This window comes from Aulonocara sp. 'chitande type north' Nkhata Bay, linkage group LG13 (genome assembly GCF_057382095.1).
Source record: "Aulonocara sp. 'chitande type north' Nkhata Bay isolate Kocher_YH1m ecotype deep benthic linkage group LG13, A_spYH_male_GT1.1, whole genome shotgun sequence".
In the NCBI taxonomy this organism is placed as follows: Eukaryota; Metazoa; Chordata; class Actinopteri; order Cichliformes; family Cichlidae; genus Aulonocara; species Aulonocara sp. 'chitande type north' Nkhata Bay.
The window spans coordinates 19,745,186-19,769,606 of NC_141356.1; the positions used below are offsets into that span (position 1 = coordinate 19,745,186).

At 39.0% G+C, this 24,421-nt stretch overlaps 1 protein-coding gene across 3 annotated transcripts; it reads right to left on the bottom strand.

Moving 5' to 3' along the window:
- Nucleotides 1-272: 272 nt before the first annotated feature.
- ppm1ba (protein phosphatase, Mg2+/Mn2+ dependent, 1Ba) lies at nucleotides 273-20,196 on the bottom strand. 3 transcript variants are annotated; one of them, XM_086259053.1, is made up of 7 exons: nucleotides 18,618-19,042; nucleotides 8,513-9,422; nucleotides 7,777-7,894; nucleotides 6,441-6,555; nucleotides 6,153-6,210; nucleotides 2,932-2,948; nucleotides 273-2,112 (listed from the first exon to the last, which is right to left on the bottom strand). In XM_086259053.1, coding segments are annotated over exons 2-7 (1,191 nt in total). In that variant the 5' UTR covers nucleotides 9,395-9,422; nucleotides 18,618-19,042; the 3' UTR covers nucleotides 273-2,111. The 3 variants fall into 3 exon arrangements, with proteins under 3 accessions (XP_086115179.1, XP_086115178.1, XP_086115176.1); XM_086259052.1 differs by lacking the exons at nucleotides 2,932-2,948; nucleotides 18,618-19,042 and adding an exon at nucleotides 20,104-20,196; XM_086259050.1 differs by lacking the exon at nucleotides 2,932-2,948 and having other exon boundaries at nucleotides 18,618-19,041.
- Nucleotides 20,197-24,421: the final 4,225 nt, after the last annotated feature.

Genomic DNA, 24,421 nt, shown 5'->3' on the forward strand with positions numbered 1-24,421 from the left:
CACACACACACAGACAATGCATGTGTGTGCACACTGTAAAAGACTTGAGTTTTTTTCCTGACAAATATCCATCTCTAAAGCTTCCATCACTTTTTTAGTGCTTAGGTTAACACAAAAGACTCCTGGTAAACACAAACCCAACCTAAATCAGTAACTGCCCTGTGCCTTCAAGGTAAAGTCATTGAAGGTGGTTGTGGGGAAAGAGGGGAAAAAAGAAAAAGAACACCAATTCAGTGACTGCGAATTTAACTCTCAGTGTAGAACCCCTCCTCTTCAGCCTACAGTGTCCCTCCTTCAACTTCATACAGTGAATAGCCGAAACCAAAGTCTCCCAATATGTTGTAAAAGGTATGTTTCAGGTTCCTCGTGTTGTTTTCTTTATCCATTTGTAACAGGACCACAGCAATAGTAATTAAAAAAAAAAAAAAAAAAGTATACCAAAAAAAAAAGAAAGCATATTTTTAAGTAAATAAATGTTTACAATCTAAACTCCAAAAAAAAGGTTTTTGTTTTTTCTTCTTTTTTTAATACACACACACACACACACACACACACACGATATCAGAGAGATAGAAAAAGGCAAGCTGTAGCATGAGCAGGATTGTGTGTGCGCATGTGTTAAGGATGAGGGGGCGGTTGGAATTCCTTTACCCCAAACCCCTGTCTTTGGAACGCTGCTGTGTGGGAACGGTGCGTGCAGCATCATGGGTTGGGCTATTGGGTGGGGGTGTTTCCTCCCCCCCCCCTTCTTTTTTTTTCCAGATTAGGCCGCAATGAATACCATGGCTGGGAATTTAAGGGACAGCAAACAAATCAAAATATTTCTGTCTATATAGATATCTCCCTATATATATTTTTTATATTTATGAATTTCATATACAGTTTCTATCTTTCTATAATATCTTCAACAACAGCAGGCTCAAAAGCTTATGATTCTGGCATTGTCTGCAAATGCAAAATGAGAGCTGAGTCTCTTCTGCCTCATGACGCAGCAGAGAAACTGAAGTTAAAACAACAAAAAATTTAAAAATAAGGCAGACAGAAGGGAAGAGTGACAAATCAAGTGACAAGATCCTGAAAGAGATGAGCAGACAGAAAGTAAGCAGACATGCAAGAGAGTCGCTATCACGCTCAAGTTTAATGTAGTTGCAGCTGGGCAAACCAGTCCACGTCCCATTTAAGTCTGGACATAATATCCAGGAGTCAAACTGGGATTTGGTGCCAGAAAGTCTCTCACATAAGTGCTCCCCTTATCGTCAGGTGTGGATTCTCAGGCTTTCAGACCCTGAATTTGAGGGTTTAACCTCAAGGTCTTTGGATAGTGATTCATTTAGTTATTTTTATTACATTTCTGTGAGTTCTGTAAGATGATCTCCAGTGAGCCATGTCCATTAATAAGTGAAGAGTTGGCTCCTGTTTGTGTACCAGTAACGCCCAGATCCTGAACTGGACAGTATAGCTTAAGGTGTGTAGTTGAGTTGCAGGCTTGTGTGGTCGATCAACTCCCCGTCAGGTGCAAGAAAAAGTTCACACTTCCAAACAAATAATGCCACAAACCACTTTAAGCCTTCTCAGTGTTTACAATGAATCCACAAGTGGTTGGTTTTGGTCGTGGCTGGCTGGCGAGTTATGAGGTCCTCCTTTCTCTCCCTCCCTCCCTCTCTCTCTGGTCTAAGCAAGGCACCACAGAACCCTAAAAGATTCAGACCTGTGACCTCTGTCTCTGCAAATCCACAAAAAAAAAAAAAAAGAAAAGAAAAAAGAAAACAAGGGGCAAAAGAAACTGTGCTTGTTGGCCTCTCCTCCTCGCTGTGTTTATATTGTAGATGTAGTTCTGGAGTCGGAACATGAACGCAGTGCCCCCCCCCCATAGTTTGTCTATTTAAAAAATTAAAAAAAAAAGGAACAAGAACAGTTTTGTAGTCCTCCACATTAGGTGTTTTTAAAACCAAGATTTCAGCTTCAGTTATTCTCAGTGTGGGGGGCGGAATGAATTACAGAAAAAATTAAAAGGTGACAATGAATGTAATCTCATGTGGAATAGTGGTCCTGTATTTTCGATCAGGCAGTTGTGCTGGACAGCTACCAGTGGTACTCCAATTCCGCTCCACTCTGCAAAAGGAAAAGAGGGAGAGGAGAAAACAGGGAAGCAAAGGAGAGTAAAATAGAGGAAGAAGAAATAAGAGAAAAGCCAGGAAACAAGGGAAGGAGAGAAGGGTGGGGAGAAAAAAAAAAGAGACTTTTTATAAAAAGAAAAGAAAAAAAAACCTAAACAAAACATTTTAAAAGTAAAACTCAAGGATTTATTCCCCCAAACCCAGACTTGAAGGTCAGTTTTCCTTATGACCAACACAACTCAACAAAGAAACAACACAATATATTTACAATGCTGTTACAACAGCAGCGTGAGGCAGTAAACGTTTTCAACCTCAGTCTCCAGAGTCTTTCTTTAACATATTCCAACAAAACAACTCCAAGGCCTTCCGTCTTATTTCGAGGAGGGACACAGAAACAGACTGTTGTATAGTTGCGTGCAGCTGCTGAAAGACTGAGTGAGACAGCGATGCATGCGTGTAGGAACAGTGCATGCGTGTTTGTATGCCTGTGACGTGAGAGGGGGGGACGGACAGGACTAGAAACACCTTTATCATTCATCCTCATCAGACCTCGACAATCATGTCTACAGACGTCCACATGAACACGCCTTAAACTCTTAAATGGAGCTCCACATGCAGGACAGCAGATCAGAGCAGGGAGTAGAGACAGATGAAGGTGTGACAGGGAGGATTTGTGTAGCAGGTCACCACTTACATGCCTGTAAGAATGTGTGTTTGTACACATGTGTGCATGTGTGGTTGTATGCATGTGTGTAGATGAGGGGTTGGAAAAGGGGGAGGTGGGGGTGTAACAGTTATATATGTGATCACTTACCAAATGAAACAGGAGGGCTGCGTTAATCAGAGGGTGAACACACAGTTAGACAATAGATACATCCCTTGTCAATGTGTATGTGACTACAGGTGCGTACCTTACTACACACCATGTGCAAAATATGTTTAAATGAAGGGTGCAACCAGCACTAATTGAGCTACTATGACATGCTTCTTTCTAGCAGCTGTGTAGGACGGCTTAGCCACTTAATGTAGACAAAGAAACCTGCCGAGGTTAAACTAGGATGGCTCTATTTGACAATGTTATGACAAGCAGCCTTGTTTCTTTCTCCTAACACCTAGCAGGTGGTAGCACTCAAAACTTTTTGTTACAGTGTACAGTCACACACAGAACCTACCCACTGTGGTTTTAAGGGGGCGCCAATATCCGTTTCATGTGTGCATTTCTTTTCCATGATTATGTGTACACAAAGCAAACAATCACAGTACCTCTAACTCATTACAGAAAATCCAAGACAACACCATGAGGCAAATATCACATCCAGCTAACAGGACACACACACCCACACCACACAAGACCCCTTATATGCAGGTAGAGCTCTTTAAGGACACTGCAGTGCTTATCATTCTAAACAATACGATAGTGGCCTCAATCTCAGTGGGAGATTCTCTCACAGACACAAAATTTGTCAATCCTTTATAAACATTTACAAGTTCACACATGCAATACTGTAAGCCATTTACTGCAACAGGGGTCTCAAACATAAGGCCCAGGGGCCAAAATTGCACAGACAGACTCCAATCCGGCCCACTGGACGGCTATGATAAATGTGAAGGAAGACATAAATTTTGGACTTTTAACTATATTTTCATAAATTTAACAGACCCCCCCCCCATATGGCCATTCGTACTATACCAAAAGTAATTAAGTGGCAAGTAAATAGTGAAAACAATCAAACATTTCTCTCTTTTTAAAATAAAATAAATGGGTCCACAAAAAAAGAAAAAGAAATCAGTTAATTGTGCAGTTAACTTCTTTATGTATCCCCTTTTTTCATGTCGTGATTGTCAAAGAACATGTTTGTGTGAAACATGCAGGCAGGTAACAACAGCTGCAAAATCAAAGATTTAAAATTCTGTATTTTCCATCTCTGTAGAAAACACGGAACCCTTGGACAAAACTTGTTGGAGTGCAAACATTTCATAAGCACTCAAACAGTTTACCTCAATAATAATAATAATAGAAATAGAGAAACAGGCCTATATTTGAAAGAGGACAACAATAATAATACTGTTTATATAAACTGATTGTTTTTCCTACTCTATGGTTATAATGAGCTTATGTGTTGTAACCTGCAAATATAGATGCAGGTTAAAAACCTGGCTCAACAAGTGCCTTGGCACCCTCAGTCAATAACACACTATCCATTACCTCAAAGAACATGAAGCTACATCAATAGTTAGAAAAGAACACCAGGACATTTTTTAAACTTTCCAATAAACATTAGTGAAAAGCTTATTTATGCAATCCACCTCAAGTGAACTGGACCCATTATGTTCATTTCAGCTTTGCATGGTTCACAGTTCAAAACAATCTTTATTTTTCTTACACTGGTGCTTCATACAGCCCCTCAGTTTATTTAGGGTATGAAAATAGCCATCTTAGCTACCATCCCCTGTCAGAATTCCACAAACAGAATCTAAATCAGTCACTAAGTTTAGTCAATAACTTGAACAGCCTGTGTGTGCTGCTGGTGCCTTTATTATCTGACAAATAACACAGCTTGTGTAATACAACCCGTGTGTTTGTCCTTCAGTGTTGTTTACTCATACCCTAGTATTTTATTAGTCTACTATTTAGCAGTAGAGTGTGTATTGCACCAGTGCAGTCTACAAACTGTCAACTAAGTTTGCCAGTTGCTAGCTTAGTACACACCCTTATTGTCCAAATAAGGTCACTTCTGCCTCCAACACCAAAGTTGTGGTAGCCAAAATGCTTACACTGAAGTATTTAAAATGCAAAGTTTGAAACTAAAATATCCATTGCTATCTTTCATATACAGTCTATGGTTGTAGAAAAAAAAAAATTCACAGTAACAAAGGGTGTCTGTCTTTACTGGCAAATAAAAGTAAGTCATTACTTTCCTTGGGACATAATTTTGGATTCCATCTTTTATTCACATGCTGTATAAAACAGTGTCTACATGTGTCAACGGCGAATATGAGGACACAAATTTTAAAATGCTGACTAAAGTGGAAAACGTCTGCCAGTAGCAAAAGCAGAAGGTAATGTAATGAGTTAAACAGCACTGTCAAAGTCACTGCACAGTATCTCCTGTCACTTACAACCACTACAACATTTGAAAACCAGGCTTACAGGGGAAACCCTTTTATTAAACATTAAACTTGAACGCTTTAAATGGTGGATGTTCTTCTCTTCTATTTGCTGTTAGTATTTGCCTTTATCTGCTGTTATTTTATTGTAGATTTACTACCTCATTCAGTATGTGAATGGGTGTCAGTATGAGAGCGTGAATGCCTGTGTTCTTATTGGCAAATTTAAAAAATTTGCAACATCTACCATTCAGCAGCAAAGTAAATTTAGAAGCGTACATATCACATTCTCATGCTCAAACATGGGAAAACTTCTCATACCAGTGTCAGATAACTCCACTTAAAAGCCTAACTAAAGTGTCTTCATACACTTTAGTGTTAGGATAAAGAAAGCTCCAAGCGGAGGAGGCAAATAACCATTAAAAAGAGCCTATTTGAAGCAGATAACCTGAAAATGAATGTCTTCACTTGCAACTTCATAGTTCCACTCAAACATTTCCTGACAAAGCTGTATCATCTTGCACCATGCGTAGACAAAAACAGCATTTAACATAACTGAAAGGGGATGGGCTCAAAGCCACATCTTAAGTCAGTAATTTTATACTTTGTTTATAAATCACCAGCTTAGGCCACCACATGAGATGAATCAACATAAGATTAACAAAAGAAGATCTCCCACTGGTATTTCATGGGAATATGCTACACAGAGCGTACACACATACTCTGTGACTACATAATTAGCTGATCAACTGTTAATTTAAATGTACAACTACAGCCAACTAAGTGCACTTAAAGTCATACGTTAAAGAAACTTGAGACATAAGACAGTTGAAATCTCAAATTTGCCATGTGCCCTCAACATTTTTAGTATTTTATGTCTAAATGGTCAAAGACAAAGCACCTACGTTTCTATATACTGATACTTACTCCATCCTCCTCCCTGTATGGGTTCAGACGGTTGTATACTGCTTCAATAACACTGCGTCTGCAAGTGGAACACAGAAACCAAAAATTTCATAAGGTATTGGTTGGAGCCATCAATCAAAGCTACAAGACAGTGGAAGACTAAGTGGAGTAAAGGTGTAGCTGTTAAAAATAAATCAAATTGTAACATTTCTGTAATTATCACTGTCTGAGCACATAATGAAGTATTACAGATGTTTAACACTTTCATATTTTAATCATACATTTTTATAAATGTCAAATGGTGCTTACTTGCTGGCAAGACCACCCCCTGGTGGCAGAGGGGGCATGCCGCTGTCAGTGGACAGGTTTCTCATCACTGTTACCAGATCCGGAAACCCCTCCTCCCCTGGCCGAGACAGCATCTCTAAAACAGCAGCAGACATGTTGTTACACAAATCGGTATTAAAAGAGCTGATGATAGCCATGAACATCTGTGCAAAGACAGAGGAGGGAGAGCAGAGCAGCAGAAGGACAGAGACCAAAATTTGACAAATGAGGAGAAAGGAAGTGAAGATGGAAAACATACAAGTCAATTTGTGGAAGCCAGTGTATTTCTGAGACGAAGAGAGGGAGAAAGATGGTGACAGAAAGAGGCCTGCAACTGAGTTGGGAGTGGCATAAGGCCAAGATAATGTTCCGCCAGAGAATTCCTCCCTCTCTGTTTTGTTCTATTCCCTCTCTCCTCTGTCTTCCAGTATTAGACAGTACCCTAAGCCAAGCATCTAGCCTGCTTTACACAAACACTGTTTGAACTTCTGAACTGTACCTTCAAAAGTGGAATGATTTTGACCCATTTTAGAGTGCTTTTCAGCCAACATGAACTTACTTTAACACATAAAATAATTACCTGTCTTTTAATCTCAATTTCAGAGTCTTACGGTTCGATTTTAAGGCCTTATTTTTCTTTTCTTTTTTTATTTCAAGATGACACTGGTATCAGACAGGTAAAAACAAAAACTTTAAGGATTCATTTTAAGTTATTCCTCAGAGCTAAAATAAATAAATAAATGTATTTCTTAAGTGACCGGCATCTCAAACAGCACATAGCGAACGAAGAGAGCTGACCAGAAAGGCTGCTCTGTATTCAAAGGGTCTTGTGCTCCCAGAGACATAAAAAAAAAATATGGGTTGCAATTAGAAAGAAGAAATGGGCAAAGAGTACAGGAAAGGAGAAGGAAATTCATTCCAACAAGACAGTAAATGTTTGAGTGAAGCAAGGGAGGAGAGGAACGGAGAGAGAATAAAGAGGGGAGATGCTCGCTGAAGTGGAAAAGGAGGTCATGATGGTGTCATTCTTCTGCTGTGAGCCTGAGCAAATTTGGCTGGAGGTTAGACAATAGCAAGTAGCAAGGTCAATCGAGGGAATATACAGATATGATGCACATTTTCAGTAGAAATAAGATGAGTGTAAATATGGGGGGGGGGGGAAACGTATAAAGGAAGGTTATCAATAAATCCCCAGCTGCCCATTTTCTTCCCCTCAATACCCTATTTTATGTGTAGAATTCATTCACACAAAGACAATTAATACGTTGAATAAATACATTGAATAAAACATTATTTTTCTCCATTCAGCCACTCTCACCTTCAACTCGAGACTCCAGGTAACTGTTGAGCTCAGTGTCTTTCCTCACAGCTTCCTCCGATACTTTGGGAGCATTGGGCAAACACACTATCACAACACTCATGTTATCCCGACTCCCCTAAAACAGGCCAAAGGACAGACGAATAAAGAAAGAGAAGAAAGAGCAGGTTAAGAGAAGATGTTGTATAGCTTGCATTTTTCATAGGGAATAAGTGACTGAATAACCTGCACTGTAACTCAGGGCCAAGTAGAACATGACGGTATCAAAAACATACAGTAAATAAGCAATAAAATGCATTTTCCCCCTCTATTATCTATTGAATTCAAGCAGATAACAGCTGCTGGTCAGGATTAAGGAGTAACCTGCAAGACTTGAAGCCATCTTTCAAGCATTTTGTACTTCAAAGCTCTGTACTTCATTCTTTTCATTTTTACTTTGTCCTGTTTTCAAGACTGCCAAAACAATTTCTCTGTCTCCTTTTTTTTAGTAAGGGAAATGAGCCATTAAAGCCATTAAAGCAGTTACAAATAGTTACAAATAGCTCTTTTTCAACAAAAAAAAACACATTCTCTAAAACTTTCTTCATCATATAGTGTTCTTCTCTGGCAGGAAATTCAAATGGACATCTTGCTGACAAAATTTTCTACACATGTACATTTCCATAGGTCAAAAGAAAGCAGAGGATGTCACAGCAAAATATACAAATGATAAACTCCAAAACAAATAAGTACATACCTTGTGCAGACAGGTATCCACCACTTCATTGCAGACTTTCTCCAGATCATCACAGATCTCAAGCCTTGATTTCACAAACTCGCACAACTCCTCATTGGACATAACGTCCCAGATTCCATCACACGCTAAAATCACAAACTGATCCTGTTCTGGTGCCCGAACCATCACAAACACCTCTGGTTCAGGACTAACCAGCTGCTCTGTGGGACCCTTACCATCCACACACTTGTAATCATAGTCCCCCAAGGCCCTTGATACAGCCAGTGACCCATTAACCCTTTGAATCATCACTGAACCGCCAGCATTCTGGATGCGCTCTCTCTCACGTGGGTTGCAAGGCTTGTGGTCAAGTGTGGAGAAGCACACCTGTGAATTGCGGTAGAGAACTGCTCGAGAATCCCCACAGTTAATGAAGAAGAAATGATCAGGTGACAGAAGAATTCCCACTGCCGTAGAGCCACTGCGGTCCATGCCATTTCGAAGGTCGGAGAAGCTGCGCATGTGCTCATCTATTTTCAGGAAGCCTGTCCGGATGCCGGCTTTCACAGCCTCCACTGCAGGCGGAACTGGTACTGAAGCGTTGGAGCCGTCTGATCCAGACTGAGAGCCTTGTGTGTTTCCAGCCCCTAAGCTAGCGGTGATTATGTGCTCAAGAAGATGCTTGGAGCAGTAATTGGCAACTTTAGAGCCTGCGTGGCCATCGTACACAGCAAAAAAGGACCAGTCAGTCATACCAAGGGCTGGAAGGCCCAACACAGCTGTATGAGCATCCTCCATCTCCACCCGCCAGCCCTGCATGGAGCTTAGCCCATAGCGCAGGCCATTGCCCTCGCCATGTGAGTTGTACTTCTCTGTTTTGGGCTTGTCCAGGAACGCACCCATGGCTCTGCCCTGAGAGACCCACTGCTAGCTGTTGGAGAGGAAAAACAAAAAGAAACAAGGGACAGAGAAAGAAAATCAGACAATAAATCAGTACTGAACAGTTAATTATGTTTCTACTATGCTGGTAGATTACAATACAGAGTCTTAATTATTCACTGCCAAGACTGTGTTTGGTAGATTTCAGGAAAAGTGCAGAAAATGCTGTTTCAAGTAAAGCACATAACTTATCACTATTCATAATGTGTTCTCAATCTCTACTAGATTTACAGTAGCATTGTGTGAAAGTTGCTTGCTGACACTGCATTCAGTTTATATACAACAGCATTTGGGTAGTCAAAAAAAAACAAAAAACTTGATACTCAGATATTAATTCACACTAAAATTAATATTGAATTAGATACTCATTTGGAATAACACTGATACAAACAGTGACTTTGTTGCCTCGTCCAGCAGATGCATACCTTCACACAGCACTGCTGCACGCAGACATACACGCACCTCCTCACCTCATTAACATAATATTCATAACACTGAGCAACACTTTACTGACCCCTTTAAATTCCTAAAGTTCCAATACAGTATTAAAGAGTTAAGAACGTTAACCTGACTGGCACAGATTTTAACATTAGCCGTTTGTTTAACCATTAGCAATTACCCAACAGCCACATTAGCCCCCTGTTATCATTAATAAAGTAACTTTTCTACTTTTACAACAATTTATTAAAATGTGTTCATTTCCTTTTTGTTTTAGCCAGCTGTGTGGTCAGTTTTAAAATGCAGGTAGTGAGTGGTTATATCTTTTACAGCAATCAACTTTTTTGATCATAAATCATACCATGTTTTAGCTTTAGCATACTGTTTTTCCTTCTACAACAACTAAATTATTTAGATGTGTGAGCTATTGTGTTGTACCTGGTTATATTACCTGCATTTTACCATCACCATCTCAAATGAAATTACATTTTCCCTTGAGTATCAAAAACAGTACGGAGTATCAGTATCACGTTTTGATATTCCAGTATGGTCACAACCCTTATCAGCATCAATACTAGGGCTGGGCCATATCATACCATTCACGGTAATACCGGTATAATGTTGGGCAACGATAAGAAAATGAAATATCGCGATAGAATATGGGTAAAACACGCATGCGCAGTGCCTGTGTTTTCATACGCACATGGCGGAAAAAGCATGGCGGCGACGGAGAATGAGAAGGGCGAAAGCAGTTCGTTGAATGAAACGGATGAACCAGAGTTGGTTTGTAAAAATGCTGCAACTTCAGTGGTGTGGCACTGGTTTAGCTTTTGTCCGTCAGATACACAACAAAGCACTATTTTTGGTAGAGCATGCTAGTGGATTGTCATTATTACAGTGTTCTTTGGAAAATACGGCACACTTAAAATCAATCCTTTGATTTTTCTGAAAATCGACAGTGCCCCTTATAATCCCGTGTGCCTTATGTATGAATTCTGGTTTTGTTTACTGACTTCAAAACGATTTTATGTGGTACATGGCGCTCGAAAATCTGTCAAATGTTTTAGTACGACTTTGCTAAGCTACGGACCCGCACCGCTTGATGGATTGTCGGAGCATTATGGCTATCGTAGGCAGGAGCCTCGCGCAGTGATGCGTACTGTGCTTCAACATAATATTACCGTATTGTGTGTGTATAACCTCTTTTTAAGTTTTGTGGATATTATACATGGTTATGCTGAGGATATGTCGGCCAATTTCCACTGGAAATGCCTTTTGGTTAAACTGTCAGCAAGGAATTTGCATTTGCACTGTTAAATTTTTATATAACTTTAATGCACATAAAAAACAGCTGCTTGTTTAAGTGAAAATACATTGTTGGGTTTTTTTGCACTAATAAAGTTGTGGAGTTGTAAAGTATTTTGTCTAGTGTCAATTATATCGTCAGTTATATCGTTATCGCAAATTTTCAAATGTATATCGTGATAATTATTTTTGGTCATATAGCCCTGCTCTGCTCAATACATGATAAATACACACAGACTCATTCCAAACCATCCATGAGAGATTTGTATTAGAAAGACCTTAACGGATAACTGCCAGTCATACCAACCATTAATTTTTGAGAAAAACTAACTGGACAATATTAAAGTTTCAATCTTCATGATTACTAATGATATTAGGAAAGGTTGTAGAAATCGTGAAGGAATATATAAAGATTTGCATAATATAACTAGGAGAGGACAAATAGTGTTCTCTTGCAATATATTCATGATTTTGAAATGTTACCATTTCTTTGGTATCTACCCATCTTTGACTGCTTTACAGCCATCATCTCCTCTTCTAACTAGTGCTGGGTGATATGAAAAAAAGTTATTTAGCCAAAATAAACAGCTTACAAATCTCACATGGCTTTGGCATATTCTGAAAACACAAAGACTACAAATATCCCCACAGATATTTAAGGAGAATATTTAACTTTTGGGTTGCTGGAAATTTTCTTCCTGTGTTTCTTATACTTTCTATGTAAGGCTTAAGGAACATATCAACTGTTTCTTATTTCTTATTGGTGATCACTGCACATCACATCCACAAATAGCAGCTACTTAGGTTTATCCTTAAAGAGACAGAAGAAAGTTTAAAAGCTTCTCTGGGTAGCCAGAACTGCCTTCAAAAAGCATTAACAACCTTCACAGAGTGTTCAAGAGGATGCGTTACCTATCAATAACTGCACCTGCATCAGCTAAATGCACAGCAGCATTACGCTGCTGGATAGCAGAGAGAAATTCTCTATCCAGTCTGTTTATTGGTTATGCAATGAGAGAACATTAACTTTTACAGTCTTATTGATTGTCACACTGCTTAATGGAATCTTAGCCACGGAAATTGCACAATAACCCATACCTTATATCTGAAAATATCAATAAGTGCTACTTACAAGTAAGTTGCAGGCATACTCAAAGGATGGTGTCTGTTAATGTACATGTGGACAGAGCTAAAAGGTTCCTCTCAAAAAATAAAAATAGATAAGTGCCCGCTATTTGCTATTAACTTATGATTTAAAGTCAAATATAAAAAAACACAGATTTCATCAACAAAATGACACGTATGAATGCTAACTAGACATAGATGAAGGGGACTCAGTGAGTGAGTCACCCTCATCTACATATGAAGCATTTAGACCGCCTTGTATACTCATCTTTCCCCCACCTAACTAAAAGAACAGAAAGGCTTCAAAGACAACTAATATCACGCTACACTGCCAGACAGCATGCACCTCACTCACACATCACACTTTATCTATATTATGCTGTTTAACTGCTGGAAGCCAAAACTGTACTTGAAATTAACATTTGATTAATTGAACAGCCCTACTGTGTGTCAAAGTAGCGCACAGTCAAATAGTTTGGTTCTTTGGGAATTGTTTTGGAATTAATGAATGAATAATAAGCAAATGTGATTTTTGAGCAATTGTGACAGCACTACAATCAAGTAACAGTTTGAGCTGTGCACTGGCAGGTGCATCTCATTTAATTTTTATAGCTAAAAGCTCCAGTCCTACTGTCCTAGAAATTTGCCTGTAACATCTCAAAAACACATATTCCCCAACCAACTGCAAGTGGCTGCTGGCTGATACAAGGTGAAATTAGTTGGCAAGATATATATGGCAGTGTTTGCAAAATTTCCGCCGATGGGTGATGTATTCGCGCATGGGTGGGGCAATGTAATCATGCACGGATTGATTTGCGCGTTTACAATACAGAAGTCCAAACATAGACGAACTAACTAAAAAAAAAAATACTGTTAGCATTAACGCGGGTTAAACACGGTCATCACGATTTTAACGCTCTCAACCCATCTGGAGCGCAGAATGAACAAAATTTGGACAAACTGCCGAAATGTGTTGACAGAGACATTTCAGGGATTTTGACTCAGTTTACGCTCCAGATGGGTTCATTGTTAATCGCGTTAGTCGTGATGACAGCGTGTTAATGCTGACAGCACTAAAAAAAAATAATAATAAAGTCACCAATTTGGGATTTCTTTGGCTTTCTTTAAACCAGATGAAAGAGGTAAACATAAGGATGTAATCAAAGCGGTGTACCACTTGTGCAGACATATAGTGTGAGCAAAGTACTCAAACACGACTAACTTGCATGAGCATGTACGTGTCCACCATCCAGCTAAGTATGCTAGGCTATCACCAGCTTCTGTAGCTTTATCAACAAGCATTTGGGCACACTCTGAAGAGGGTGCATTTGCTCGCAGATGAAAGAGGGTGCTGTTAAAACAGCGCTATCATTTTTTTTTTCTGTTGACTGCTTCTATTAGGCTCCACCATTATTAGCAAACTTACTCATGGGCAAATAAATAAATAAATAAATGGCCCTTGTAAAAACTATCAATGATAGGCTCAGCCTGTTGTCAGTAGTCGATATATTCGTCCAGTCGCCCAACCCTAAAGCATACCCATAAGAAGCCAGCAAAGTACACCCCAGAGTAAAACAACCACAAGATCCCTTCTTTGTAATGATCAAGGGTTTGGGTTTTTTAAATTATGTATGATGTAACCAGTGGATAAACTTTTGAAATTAAGAAAATACTTTTCCTTCAAACTTCTGCTTTCTATAATGATTGAAAGGAGTCTAATCTGTTTTTAATTTTTATAAAGAATCCTTCTTTAAAAGAATTCTTTTTTTTTTTTATCTTCTGATCTTTAAGACATAAATAATGCTTATCCAAGTTTCTCCCTCTTTACTGTGCCAATGGTTTGTTATCAAAGCGTTTGATGTGACTTCCAAAATTTAGATGATATTCAACAGGTGCATGACAGACAAATACACTTGGTCACTGATCACATATCAAAGGGAGGAAAAGCATCAGTAGTCCAGAACACTTGAATTATTACCTTGACGACAAATGCAGTCACACACAACACTGAGCAGATATCAAAGCAATTTTCACAATCACCAAATAACATTATTTGCTCTCACCTATGCTGCAACTACATACACATCACGTGTACCATACCTGGCTCAAAGTGGGCCTTTAACATTTGACTGCTTACACAGGTAAAGCAGAGTCTGTATTCAAACTTGAATGTGTATCATATGCCAAAAAATAGACTTTTTTGGCATATGATACACATTCAAGTTTGAACCACTTAAAACAATTTTTTTTTAATTCATTAAAAATATTTTATTACAGTCCTGATAATTGCCGTTTGGTTAAAAGCCTAAATCTTTGGCAGTTGCCAATTCCCCAGGCCACTGGTGTTCATTAAAAATAAATACCAGCATAGGTAATTTGTACACCACAGACTGATGTCACCCAAAGTCTGATGTCTCCATGGCTACCCAGCTTGGAGTGGCAGCTGAGTGGTTGTCATAGCAACAGTGGTAGTGGCCAGACGTGACTGCACATGAACTACCACATGTATGTCTGTCTGAACATTCATGTAGTCTATGAAGGTGACAAAAAAGCAGAGGCGGGATTTGCTATGATTTACTAGGCCAAAATATTTTTCCCCACTGGTTTCTGTTTGAGGCGCCCCAGAAAAACCACCACTCTCAGCTTCAGGATAGCTTTAACAAGTTAACTCAATTTAACAGTCAGCTGCTGATAGGATCCACGCAGGGTGAGATTAGCTCGTCAAATGCAGACCACAGGCTTAACACAGTGAACTATTACTAATGTCTTACAGCTCTCTCTCCTGACTCGATGACATGAAAGGTACAGTGTGTGATATAATGGCCAATCTACCCTTAGAAGTCAGCATCACCTTACTAAACTACTGTACTGTTGTTTTGTGTGGGGAAAAAGACATGATGATAATATTAGACTGATAGGAAATGCAGCATGGTAGCAGTGTAGCTTGCTGTAGAGGTGCTGTACCATGCTGAGGAGCTGATTAAGGGGAAATTAAGGTAAAAAGTAAAAGCCTGAATGGGATATTAGCCCATGACAATATACCACTGCTGCACCCTTTCTTTAGTTGGACACAACTAAAGTAGTGGAGTTAGGAAACAAAAAGTTAACCCAACAACTATACTGTAATGCAACATATTTAAAGGGAGCATGGAAGTCATCAACTTCAAAGCTAACTCAATAAAGAAAACACCTTAGTGCTGTTGATTTATTCTTATAAACTGACATGGCTGCATTACCACCTCAAAAGTAACCATTGGTCATATTTCTTTCCCAAAGTATTCACTTTTCTTTTTAAATCTTATTTGTGTTCAGATTTATATTCCTATCCTCTACCTGGAGAAATTTGCTATAACCCCATAGCAGAGCCCAACAGCTCTGCTGTTGTATGAACTAAGTAAAATCCATTCTGAAGACTGACAGTAGTTCCAGGGCATCATGAATTGAACTTTTGCAAATTATGCTCATGTTTGGAAAGGACGATTATTCGGCATATGCCAACAACTTGTGACTGATAAGTTGTTAAATGTCTGTCACTGTCAGATTTACCAAAATATCAAGATGGCAATGGCAAATAGTTGAAGCTTAAGGCATCATAGTTTAACTAAGAAAGCTATGACCACCTTAGATCACAATACCAAAAACAAATTATATAAAATAAAATAAAAACACACATGCAGCTAGTCAATATTTATAAAAAAACAAAACAAAACCCAAAACAAACTGAGCTGTGACTGTTATAGCTTAACTCTACAATTGAGTCCATCTCTGAAGAGAAAATCCACAACATACAGTTTCTACTAATGTGCTTATATTGACTTTTAGCCATGAATCATCTTTTTGCTAGTACCCATTAGCCACATCCACATTTGATGATTTTATAAAGAAGGCAGTGAACAGCTGGTATAACACACTGTTCTCAGTTATGATTAAAAAGATTAAAACAACTTTACCTCAAAAAAAGTTTCTGATTTTTTTTTTTTTTAAACAAATTTGACAAGTGAAACAAACAGATCCCCCCTCTCTTTGCTGACTCATCTTTGAAGCTGTCAATTTCCTGGAACAAGTGTCCTTTGAACAGATGATGGGGATGTCTGTCCAGACCAAAGCGATTGAAAGTACACGTGTCATGTCATACTGGACTGCAGGTGCTTTCTCTGCAATATACTGTGCTGTGAAAAAGTGCCCCCCCCCCCTTTCCTGATTTTTTTTTTTCTTCCATTTTTGTAACACGTTTCAGATCATCAAACTTATAATATTAGACAAAGATAACCTGGTTAAATACAATGATGATTCAATTTATTAAGGAAAAAAAAATACTGAGACCTACCTGACCCTATGTGTGAAAGTAATTGCCCCCTAAACCTATTAGCTGGTTGTGCCAGCATTGGCAGCAATAACTGGCAATTCCTCTGTGGAGGAATTTTGTCCCACTCTTCTTTGCAGAATTGTTTTAATTCAGCGACACCAGAGGGATTCAAGTCTGGGCTTTGGCTAGGCGACATCAAAACCTATATTTTCTCTTTGGTTTTTTTGAGACGTTCAGAGGTGGACTTGCTGGTGTGTTTTGGATCATTGTCCAAATCCTGAAGCAACAAACCACCAGAGAAGTCGCTTGCTTATTGTTGAATCATGATCTCTGACTTTACAGAGTGTGCTGCAATTCTGTTCTGGGTTATTTTGTGACCTCCTTGATGAGTAACTGATGTGCACTTGGAGTAATTTTGGTCGAAAGCCCCTGAGAATCTTCACCACTGTTTAAAGTTTTCTCCATTTGTGGATAATGGCTCTCACCGTGGTCTGCTAGGTTCCCAAAGTTTTTGAAAGGGCTTCGAAGCACTTTCCAGACTGACAGATGCCCGTGACTTTGTTTTTCTGCTGTTCTTGAGTTTCTTTAGATCGTACCATGATGTGTTGCCTTTTGAGCTCTTTTAGCCTACTTCACTTTGTCAGACAGGTTCTATTTAAGTGGTTTCTTGATTCAACATTATATATTTCCTCAGGTTAGCTTTGTCTAATATTAAAATTTGTCTCATGATCTGAAACATGTAAATGTGAAAAATGGGTTAAAAAAAATTAAGAAATCAGACAGGGAGCAAATACTTTTGCATTGCACTGTGTACATGTACCTCTGTTTTCTCATCATTTCTCAACTCTCAGAAGTGGCAAAAATGATGAGGGACTTTAAACATAGGAGTACTTAAGCATGCACTAAAACCACTTTCAGTTCCTTTGGGATACATTATAAAAACACGTGCACAGCATTTACATAACCCCACAAGCTGATTCAAGAATCTTAACCAATACTATCACCCTGTTCTGAGACATAAGCAGAAACACAAATTAATCTCTCAGTTATTCAAGGCTTGCCACTACATCTGAGCATGCATCTGCGTGTGAACCCTTTCAGTTCACACTAACGTAACCACATGGGTATAGATAAAGGCCTTTGGACAAGCCCATGCACCCAGTGCAGTCATAGGCTAAAAGAGCATGGCTATTGCAGGATTTCACATCAAGGTGCCAACACAAACATGCCACTGATGCTGCTGCCATTTCTGGAATACACCGTCACACAAACACACTGCCACACACACCAACAACCCAATAAAAGTACCCACAACAAGGCAATAAAACAAGTTAATCCCTGTACTGGAGCTTCATGGGAGCAAATGGGAATAGAAGCATAAACCTAGACTCTACTACGTACATTGTTAGTAAACAATATGTTGACGTTTGAAACAAAAGCTAGCTTTATGCTAAGCAGTAACCAGAATAACACACATTAAAACTAGTTCCACGTAAGTCGCACCTGTTGCAAATATTCATGAATCAGATTAAAAATAATTTTAGTGGAGAAAAACTGTCGACACATGCCACAAGCAAATAAAGACAAACCAAACCTTCTCGGATCACATGGATAGACCCAAACGTTGGAATGATAATCATTAATCCGCCAGCAGAGCGATGCTGATAACCCATTTGAATATTGACAAGTGCGTGAAACGCTCCAATTAATGTGAAAATCACCTGAATGGAGCTCGGGCGTGTTAGTAAGTGTGGCTACACCGGCGTCAACGACAATATCGTACTCCCTGTCCAAATAAAGACATATAAATAACGGTACTTTGAGATCCTGAAGTAAAATCAAGCCAATTCTCGATTCTCGTTACCTAAAACAGAGGCCACTCTGGTTAGCTAACTTCACTAGCTAACCAGCTAGCGAAGTTCACAGTTGTCAAACTGTGCCTAACGTTACACGTTAGCGGGTCGCTAGCCAGTGTAGATTCGCTGCTCATTCCGAGTACCAAGTGTTACTTACTGCGTATGAAAGGAATCTCTCACTCTCAGTCTCCCTCTATCAGCCCCTCTTCTCGTGATCACGGTAGAAATGCTAAGACACCCAGCGTTGTTGTGATAGGCTTAGCAGTCCTTAATATTAGCCACTTTCGCTTCTCGGCCCCTGTTCGTCAGTTAGCTTTGAGTAAGCTAGTCAGCGTTTCACACGACCAGTTCTCCTTTCAACATGTCTCTGCATCGACGTAAGGCTTTTACATACATGTTTGGCACTGTAATACCAGGGAGCGCCAAATATATCGCTCTTACTTAGGCTGTCGGTTCAAAAGAAAATACGCTTGGTTCGGCAGGATTTATCTATGATTGAACACCTAGCTAATTTTTGCTAAAGCTAAACGTAAAAAGGTAGATGACGTTCTTTTTCAGCATCCAGTTTTTGGGAGGGGCAAGACTATCGCTCTCTTCTGTGATTGGATAAAAACTGATTCGAAGCTGAGATACGATTGGTCAGCTAATGTACCAGTCAATTTGTTTCTCTAAAAACATAAACTGTGAAAATCCAGCTTTTATTTGCCTTTGGTGAGATTATGAGATTTATAATTTCTCCTCAGATCATATGCTGTTTTCAGAAGAGAGGTGCCTGCGTGCCATAAATAGCACAGTTCGGAAGTAATTGATAAAAACGGTGCAACACCCCATTTAGTTGTTGCCAGTTCCATTGCCCTGTAACACTTAGTACTGATCACCCCCACAATATTAAAGCCAAGGACAAATGGAGTAAAGAGAATTACTCCTTTAGCTACAATATTCATGGGACTGAGCTATGGAAAGTATCAGTGTTACCAATTACCTAATCACAGCCACAGGTCAAGCAACACATGGCACTCCCCAAAGGCTGTGCCTACCCCTAGCAGGACCCTGCAAAAAGCACTAGGTTCTGACCTGCATACAAACTACCAAGATTGCAAGTCTATGGAGGCTTCTCCTCGCAATGAACAAGAAGTAAAGGATCTAAATATCCAGTTGCCAAACAGAACAACCATGGGATCTGGTGTCCATACCCCAACTGATCCAAACTCTTTTGTCAACATACAGGACATCTTCATGGCATTAGACATGTGGCTTTAATATTGTGGCCAAGTGAGACATTGTTAATTGCACCTTGAGGAAATCTAGGAAGAAATGGACTGAAGGTTGTCTTTTATAACCGAAACTCTAATGTGTGAGGCAAAATGGTTACATAGACAATGGAAATTTACATTCTAAGTAGTAAATTCAGTCATTTGTTACCCACTCTGCTATGGATCACATAGTGAACGTTTTTTAAATCCACTCCAAATTAATATCACAACAACTTTTTGGGTTGCTAAGTCGTAAAAACTATCTTCAAATTATCTTCCATGTAAAAAATGATCATCAATCTTCAGACTGACGATTCCTCCAAGCCATTAAGTAAATATTAGTAAGAAATTTCCATCATCAAACATCAGTTACGTCTAGACCTTACTTACTTAGCACTTAGTTCCTCCTACGCCGGGCGGCGCATCGGGCAGCTAGTGATCTCCATCGATGTCGGTCAGCAGCGACTGCTTCAGCTTCTAGACCTAATGTTCTGAAAACATTAAAGGCAATCAATTCATCAAGCCATGGTTATTAATTTTAATAAGCTAGATATAATCATAGACATTATAATATATTTTTTTCTTAAGTAAGTTAAGTTTATTTCCCAATAACAAACAGTGAGCAAAGTGTCATGACAGAGAAGGAATTTCAACAATATGGCAACCAAAAAGCTGTTACTACTAAATTAAATCCACCCATGTTATTCTGCGTATCCAATTCAGGGTTGCAGAATGGGGCTGGAGCCTAATCCTGCTGTCTTACAGTGTACACCCTGGACAGTGTGTGGCAGGACTAACACAGAGTAATTACTTATAATTCATCTATAAAATATTTTTAAATGAATCAGTCATAAACAAATGACTGTCAGTTTGTAGATGTTGCTCCAACTTTATTTACATGCTGTGTAAATAACTATATTCACATATGAAGCTTCTCTTCAACTAAAATAAATGTAAGACCACAGGTAACTACATGATAGCATGATAGAGTGAGAGTTGTTAATATATATTAATATGCTATAATACAGGTCTATATGCATTAGAGATAATAAAGAGTGAAGATTAACTTTCAGCCTAATTAAATAATAAGTTGAACTTTATTTGTTGAAACAAAATTCCATCCATTATCACGCCCAGTGATTCAAGCGACTAGTTTACCGTGCCTGTGATGGCTGGATGTGTTTTAGGGCGTGCTTGTTGACGAGCCTCAGCCCATTGGGCCCAGCTCTATGAGCCCAAACGGGCATGTTGGCTGTGGAGGGTCTTATTAATTTAAATAAATTGCTGAGTTGCACTCAGAAGGTATTGTTGAGGCAGTGGTGCTTTTATGATGACCTGCAATTAAAGTAATTTGTTCGTATTTAATGTGGAGGTGAATTTAACATTCATTTTCAAATGAAAACATAAACACTCAGTTTGGATTTGCAGCCTTATTGGCAAATCTTGTGTTATATCACATCTAATATACAGTGCATTATACAGTGCATAAGATGTTAGCTATCCTGCTGCTTATATGTAAATACAAACCCAATTCCAAAAAAGCCTCGAATGACATGTAAAATGTAAATAAAAACAAAATTAAGTGATTTTCAAATCTCATAACTCCACATTTTATTCACAATAGAACACATAAACCGCACCAAATGTTTAAACTGATATACTTTTTTGATTTCATGGAAAACATTGGCATGTTTTGAATTAGATGGAAGCAACGAATCTCAAAAAAGTTGGGATGGTGGCAGGAGGTGGCAGGAAAAAAATGCTGGAAAACTAAGTGGAGAAACTGAAGAAACATTTTGCAACTATTTACGTTAAGTGGGAACACATGTAAGCAATCACAAGTAATACCAGTAATATCTGTTTTTTAAAATTGGACATCTCAAAAACGAGCATCACAAAGAGGCAGAATTTCTAAGAAGTCAAGATGGTCAGAGGATAACAAGTCTGCAAAAAACTGAGTGTATAAATTTTTAGAGAATTTCTGAATAATGTCCCTCAATATAAAAGGGACAAGACTAAAAATCAATATTAGATGTTCATGTTCTTCAGGCAGTCAGGCATCAGTGCATTAAGAACAAGCATGGAAATCACAGCATGGGGCTCAGTAACACTTCCTCCAATCAAGGTCATTGAATGCAGTTCATCTTGCCATCTATCAAGCAAAGAAGAAGCCATGGGTGACCATGATCCTGCAATCCTGGCATTTTCTCCAGATCAAGTGACATTCAAATGTACTGAGGCGCAATGGAAAAGTGTTCTGTGGTCAGACAAATCAAAATTGAAATTATTTTTTGGAAAACATGGACACATCCTCCAGACAAAAGTGGAAAGGAACCATCTGGCTTTTTATTAGTGCTCACTTAAAAAGCCCCCCACCCCCACCCTCAATTCTGGAATCCAGGTCCTGAATTGGCCTGCAGACAGTTCAGACTTTTCATCGATTAAAAACATTTAGTGCATCATGATAGTATGAATAAAATAAAAATATGATGAAGAAGACTCATGACTACTAGTCCTATATGAGACCAGAATGGGACAACATTCCTCTCCTTTTAGTTCCCAGATGTTTACAGTCTGCTGTTAACAGAAGCCCATGTTTACCACAGCTACACAGTAGTAAACATAGCCTTGCCCCAACTTTTTTGAGACATGTTACTACCAAATTCAAAATGAGTTCATGTCTTTCTTAGAATGGTACATTTTCTCAGCTTAGAAATTTAATACTTTTTCTATTGTGATACGATTCTGTTGTGAATAACATTTGAGGTTCACAAATTATTGTATGTTGTTTTTTATTTAGATTTTACACAGCAAACCAACATTTTGGAATTCAGGTTATATTTTGCACATATCATCCATCCATCCATCCATCCATCCATCCATCGGGGCTTTAGGTTGAAGGAGGCCACAAGCTGGAGGGTCTTCTTTTCTTTTTTTAATACTGAATCTTCTTCTTTATCATATTTTTTTCAGCATGGATCGATTCAGTGTGAGTTAGCTGAGATAACATTGAGTTAAGTGCTGCTTGCATGTATATTGTGAAGGAAAAGAAAACTAGCTTTGGCCTTCACTGCTTTCTCTCACCTTGTATGAAATCACCCCATGTGCGATCCTCTCTGCAGAGTGCAGCAATCACGCCTTGCCTTGCTCACCACTCTTCAAACACAAGAGCACTTGAAAAGCTGATTTCCTGCTCCTCAGAGGGAACAGGTTTCTTTTGTCAACCGAGGAGCCAGGTCAACACAATAATTGCTGGCAAATTGTGCCTGAAAATATACAACGCTCATTTGATTTACATGTCATTTTCATGACTCGCCGCTCCAATTCTCCTTAACAGCTTGCAATGTTACATTAGGGCCTTATCAATTGTTTATAAGGGCAATCAATTTCTTTTCCTGGATGCGCTGTATCAAGTGTCTGGGGTTGTTTGTATGAGAGAAAAAGAATATACACTGCAACCACACACTCGCCCATACATATTAATGCATGTTATGTGAGGGGTCAAGCTGTTCCCCCTGCTTAATGGGATTATAGACATTAACAAACTCTTTACTAAATGAGAGAGGACCTTTTTCTTTCTCTTTGTCTCTCATCCCCGCTCTATACCATTTCACTCTGTCCTCTTTCTCTCTCTCTCTGATCCCTAATCAGCAAGTAGGCCTAGAAGTGCCTTGGGGCTGAATACGAACGAGCGCAGCTGCCTGGTGCGGATTACTACTACCACACACAGGCTTACCCTCAATGTATAAATTCACACACGCATGCCCGTGTAGTGAAAACAGTGTTCATATGTCATTCGCATATGCCAGCACTTGCTGACATATGTGTTTTTCAAGCATATGTCATACTGTGAAAGTATCTCACACATGCACGGGAAAGATACACACAGAAACTATTTTGATCACATACCGATAACGTCCAGTGGCAGACACATGCTTGGACACACCCACAGGTTTTAGTGTATCACAGGAACATGTCCATTCATAGCTTATATAGTAGTGTTAGAGGGCAGGTGCTGCAGCCATATGTTGCCATTAATCAGCAAGTGACATTTTGAATCAGCCTTATTTAAGAAAGAAAGATAAAAAGAAAGAAAGAAAGGGAACAAATTAGTTAAATGTCAGCAATATGTAAATGGATCATATTTAAGTGTTCAATTTACTCTGTTGTGGAAAACATGGTCGTTGTGTCTTTCTCCAGTTGATTTTGAAGTTTCCGCTTCAGTTTCAGACTGGCAGGTTAAACCTGTGCAGGGTAGTAAATCTGTGGCTTAATGTTCCTGTAGAACAAGCTTTTGATTTGCCTCTGAGCATGGCGTTAATGCCATTTCACTGTGCTATAGCTGCTCAGTCTTTAACGCATGAGATCTCCCAGGTCATAAATTAAAATATTGCAAACATCAAGCTATACTAACCTAAAAATCCTCACAATACAGAATCTTCAGTATTTACCTCTACAGAAGTTGACCTGAGTTTGTAAATTAGACCTCTGGGTGAGTTTACTTTCTGTGCTGCGTCATGGATGAAGGAGTGTTGTGGAAGTATCACACCTCCATCTAGTGGGAAAAAGAGGTAAGGCTAGCGAATACATGCACAAAGGGGTCGAAAAGGCACGTTTGGGTTGTGATATAAAATTGATGGTCTCAAAATCTTTTAAAAGGTTGAATGCTCAATCAGTTTCTTGTCCTAAATGCCAGGAGAGGCAGGTG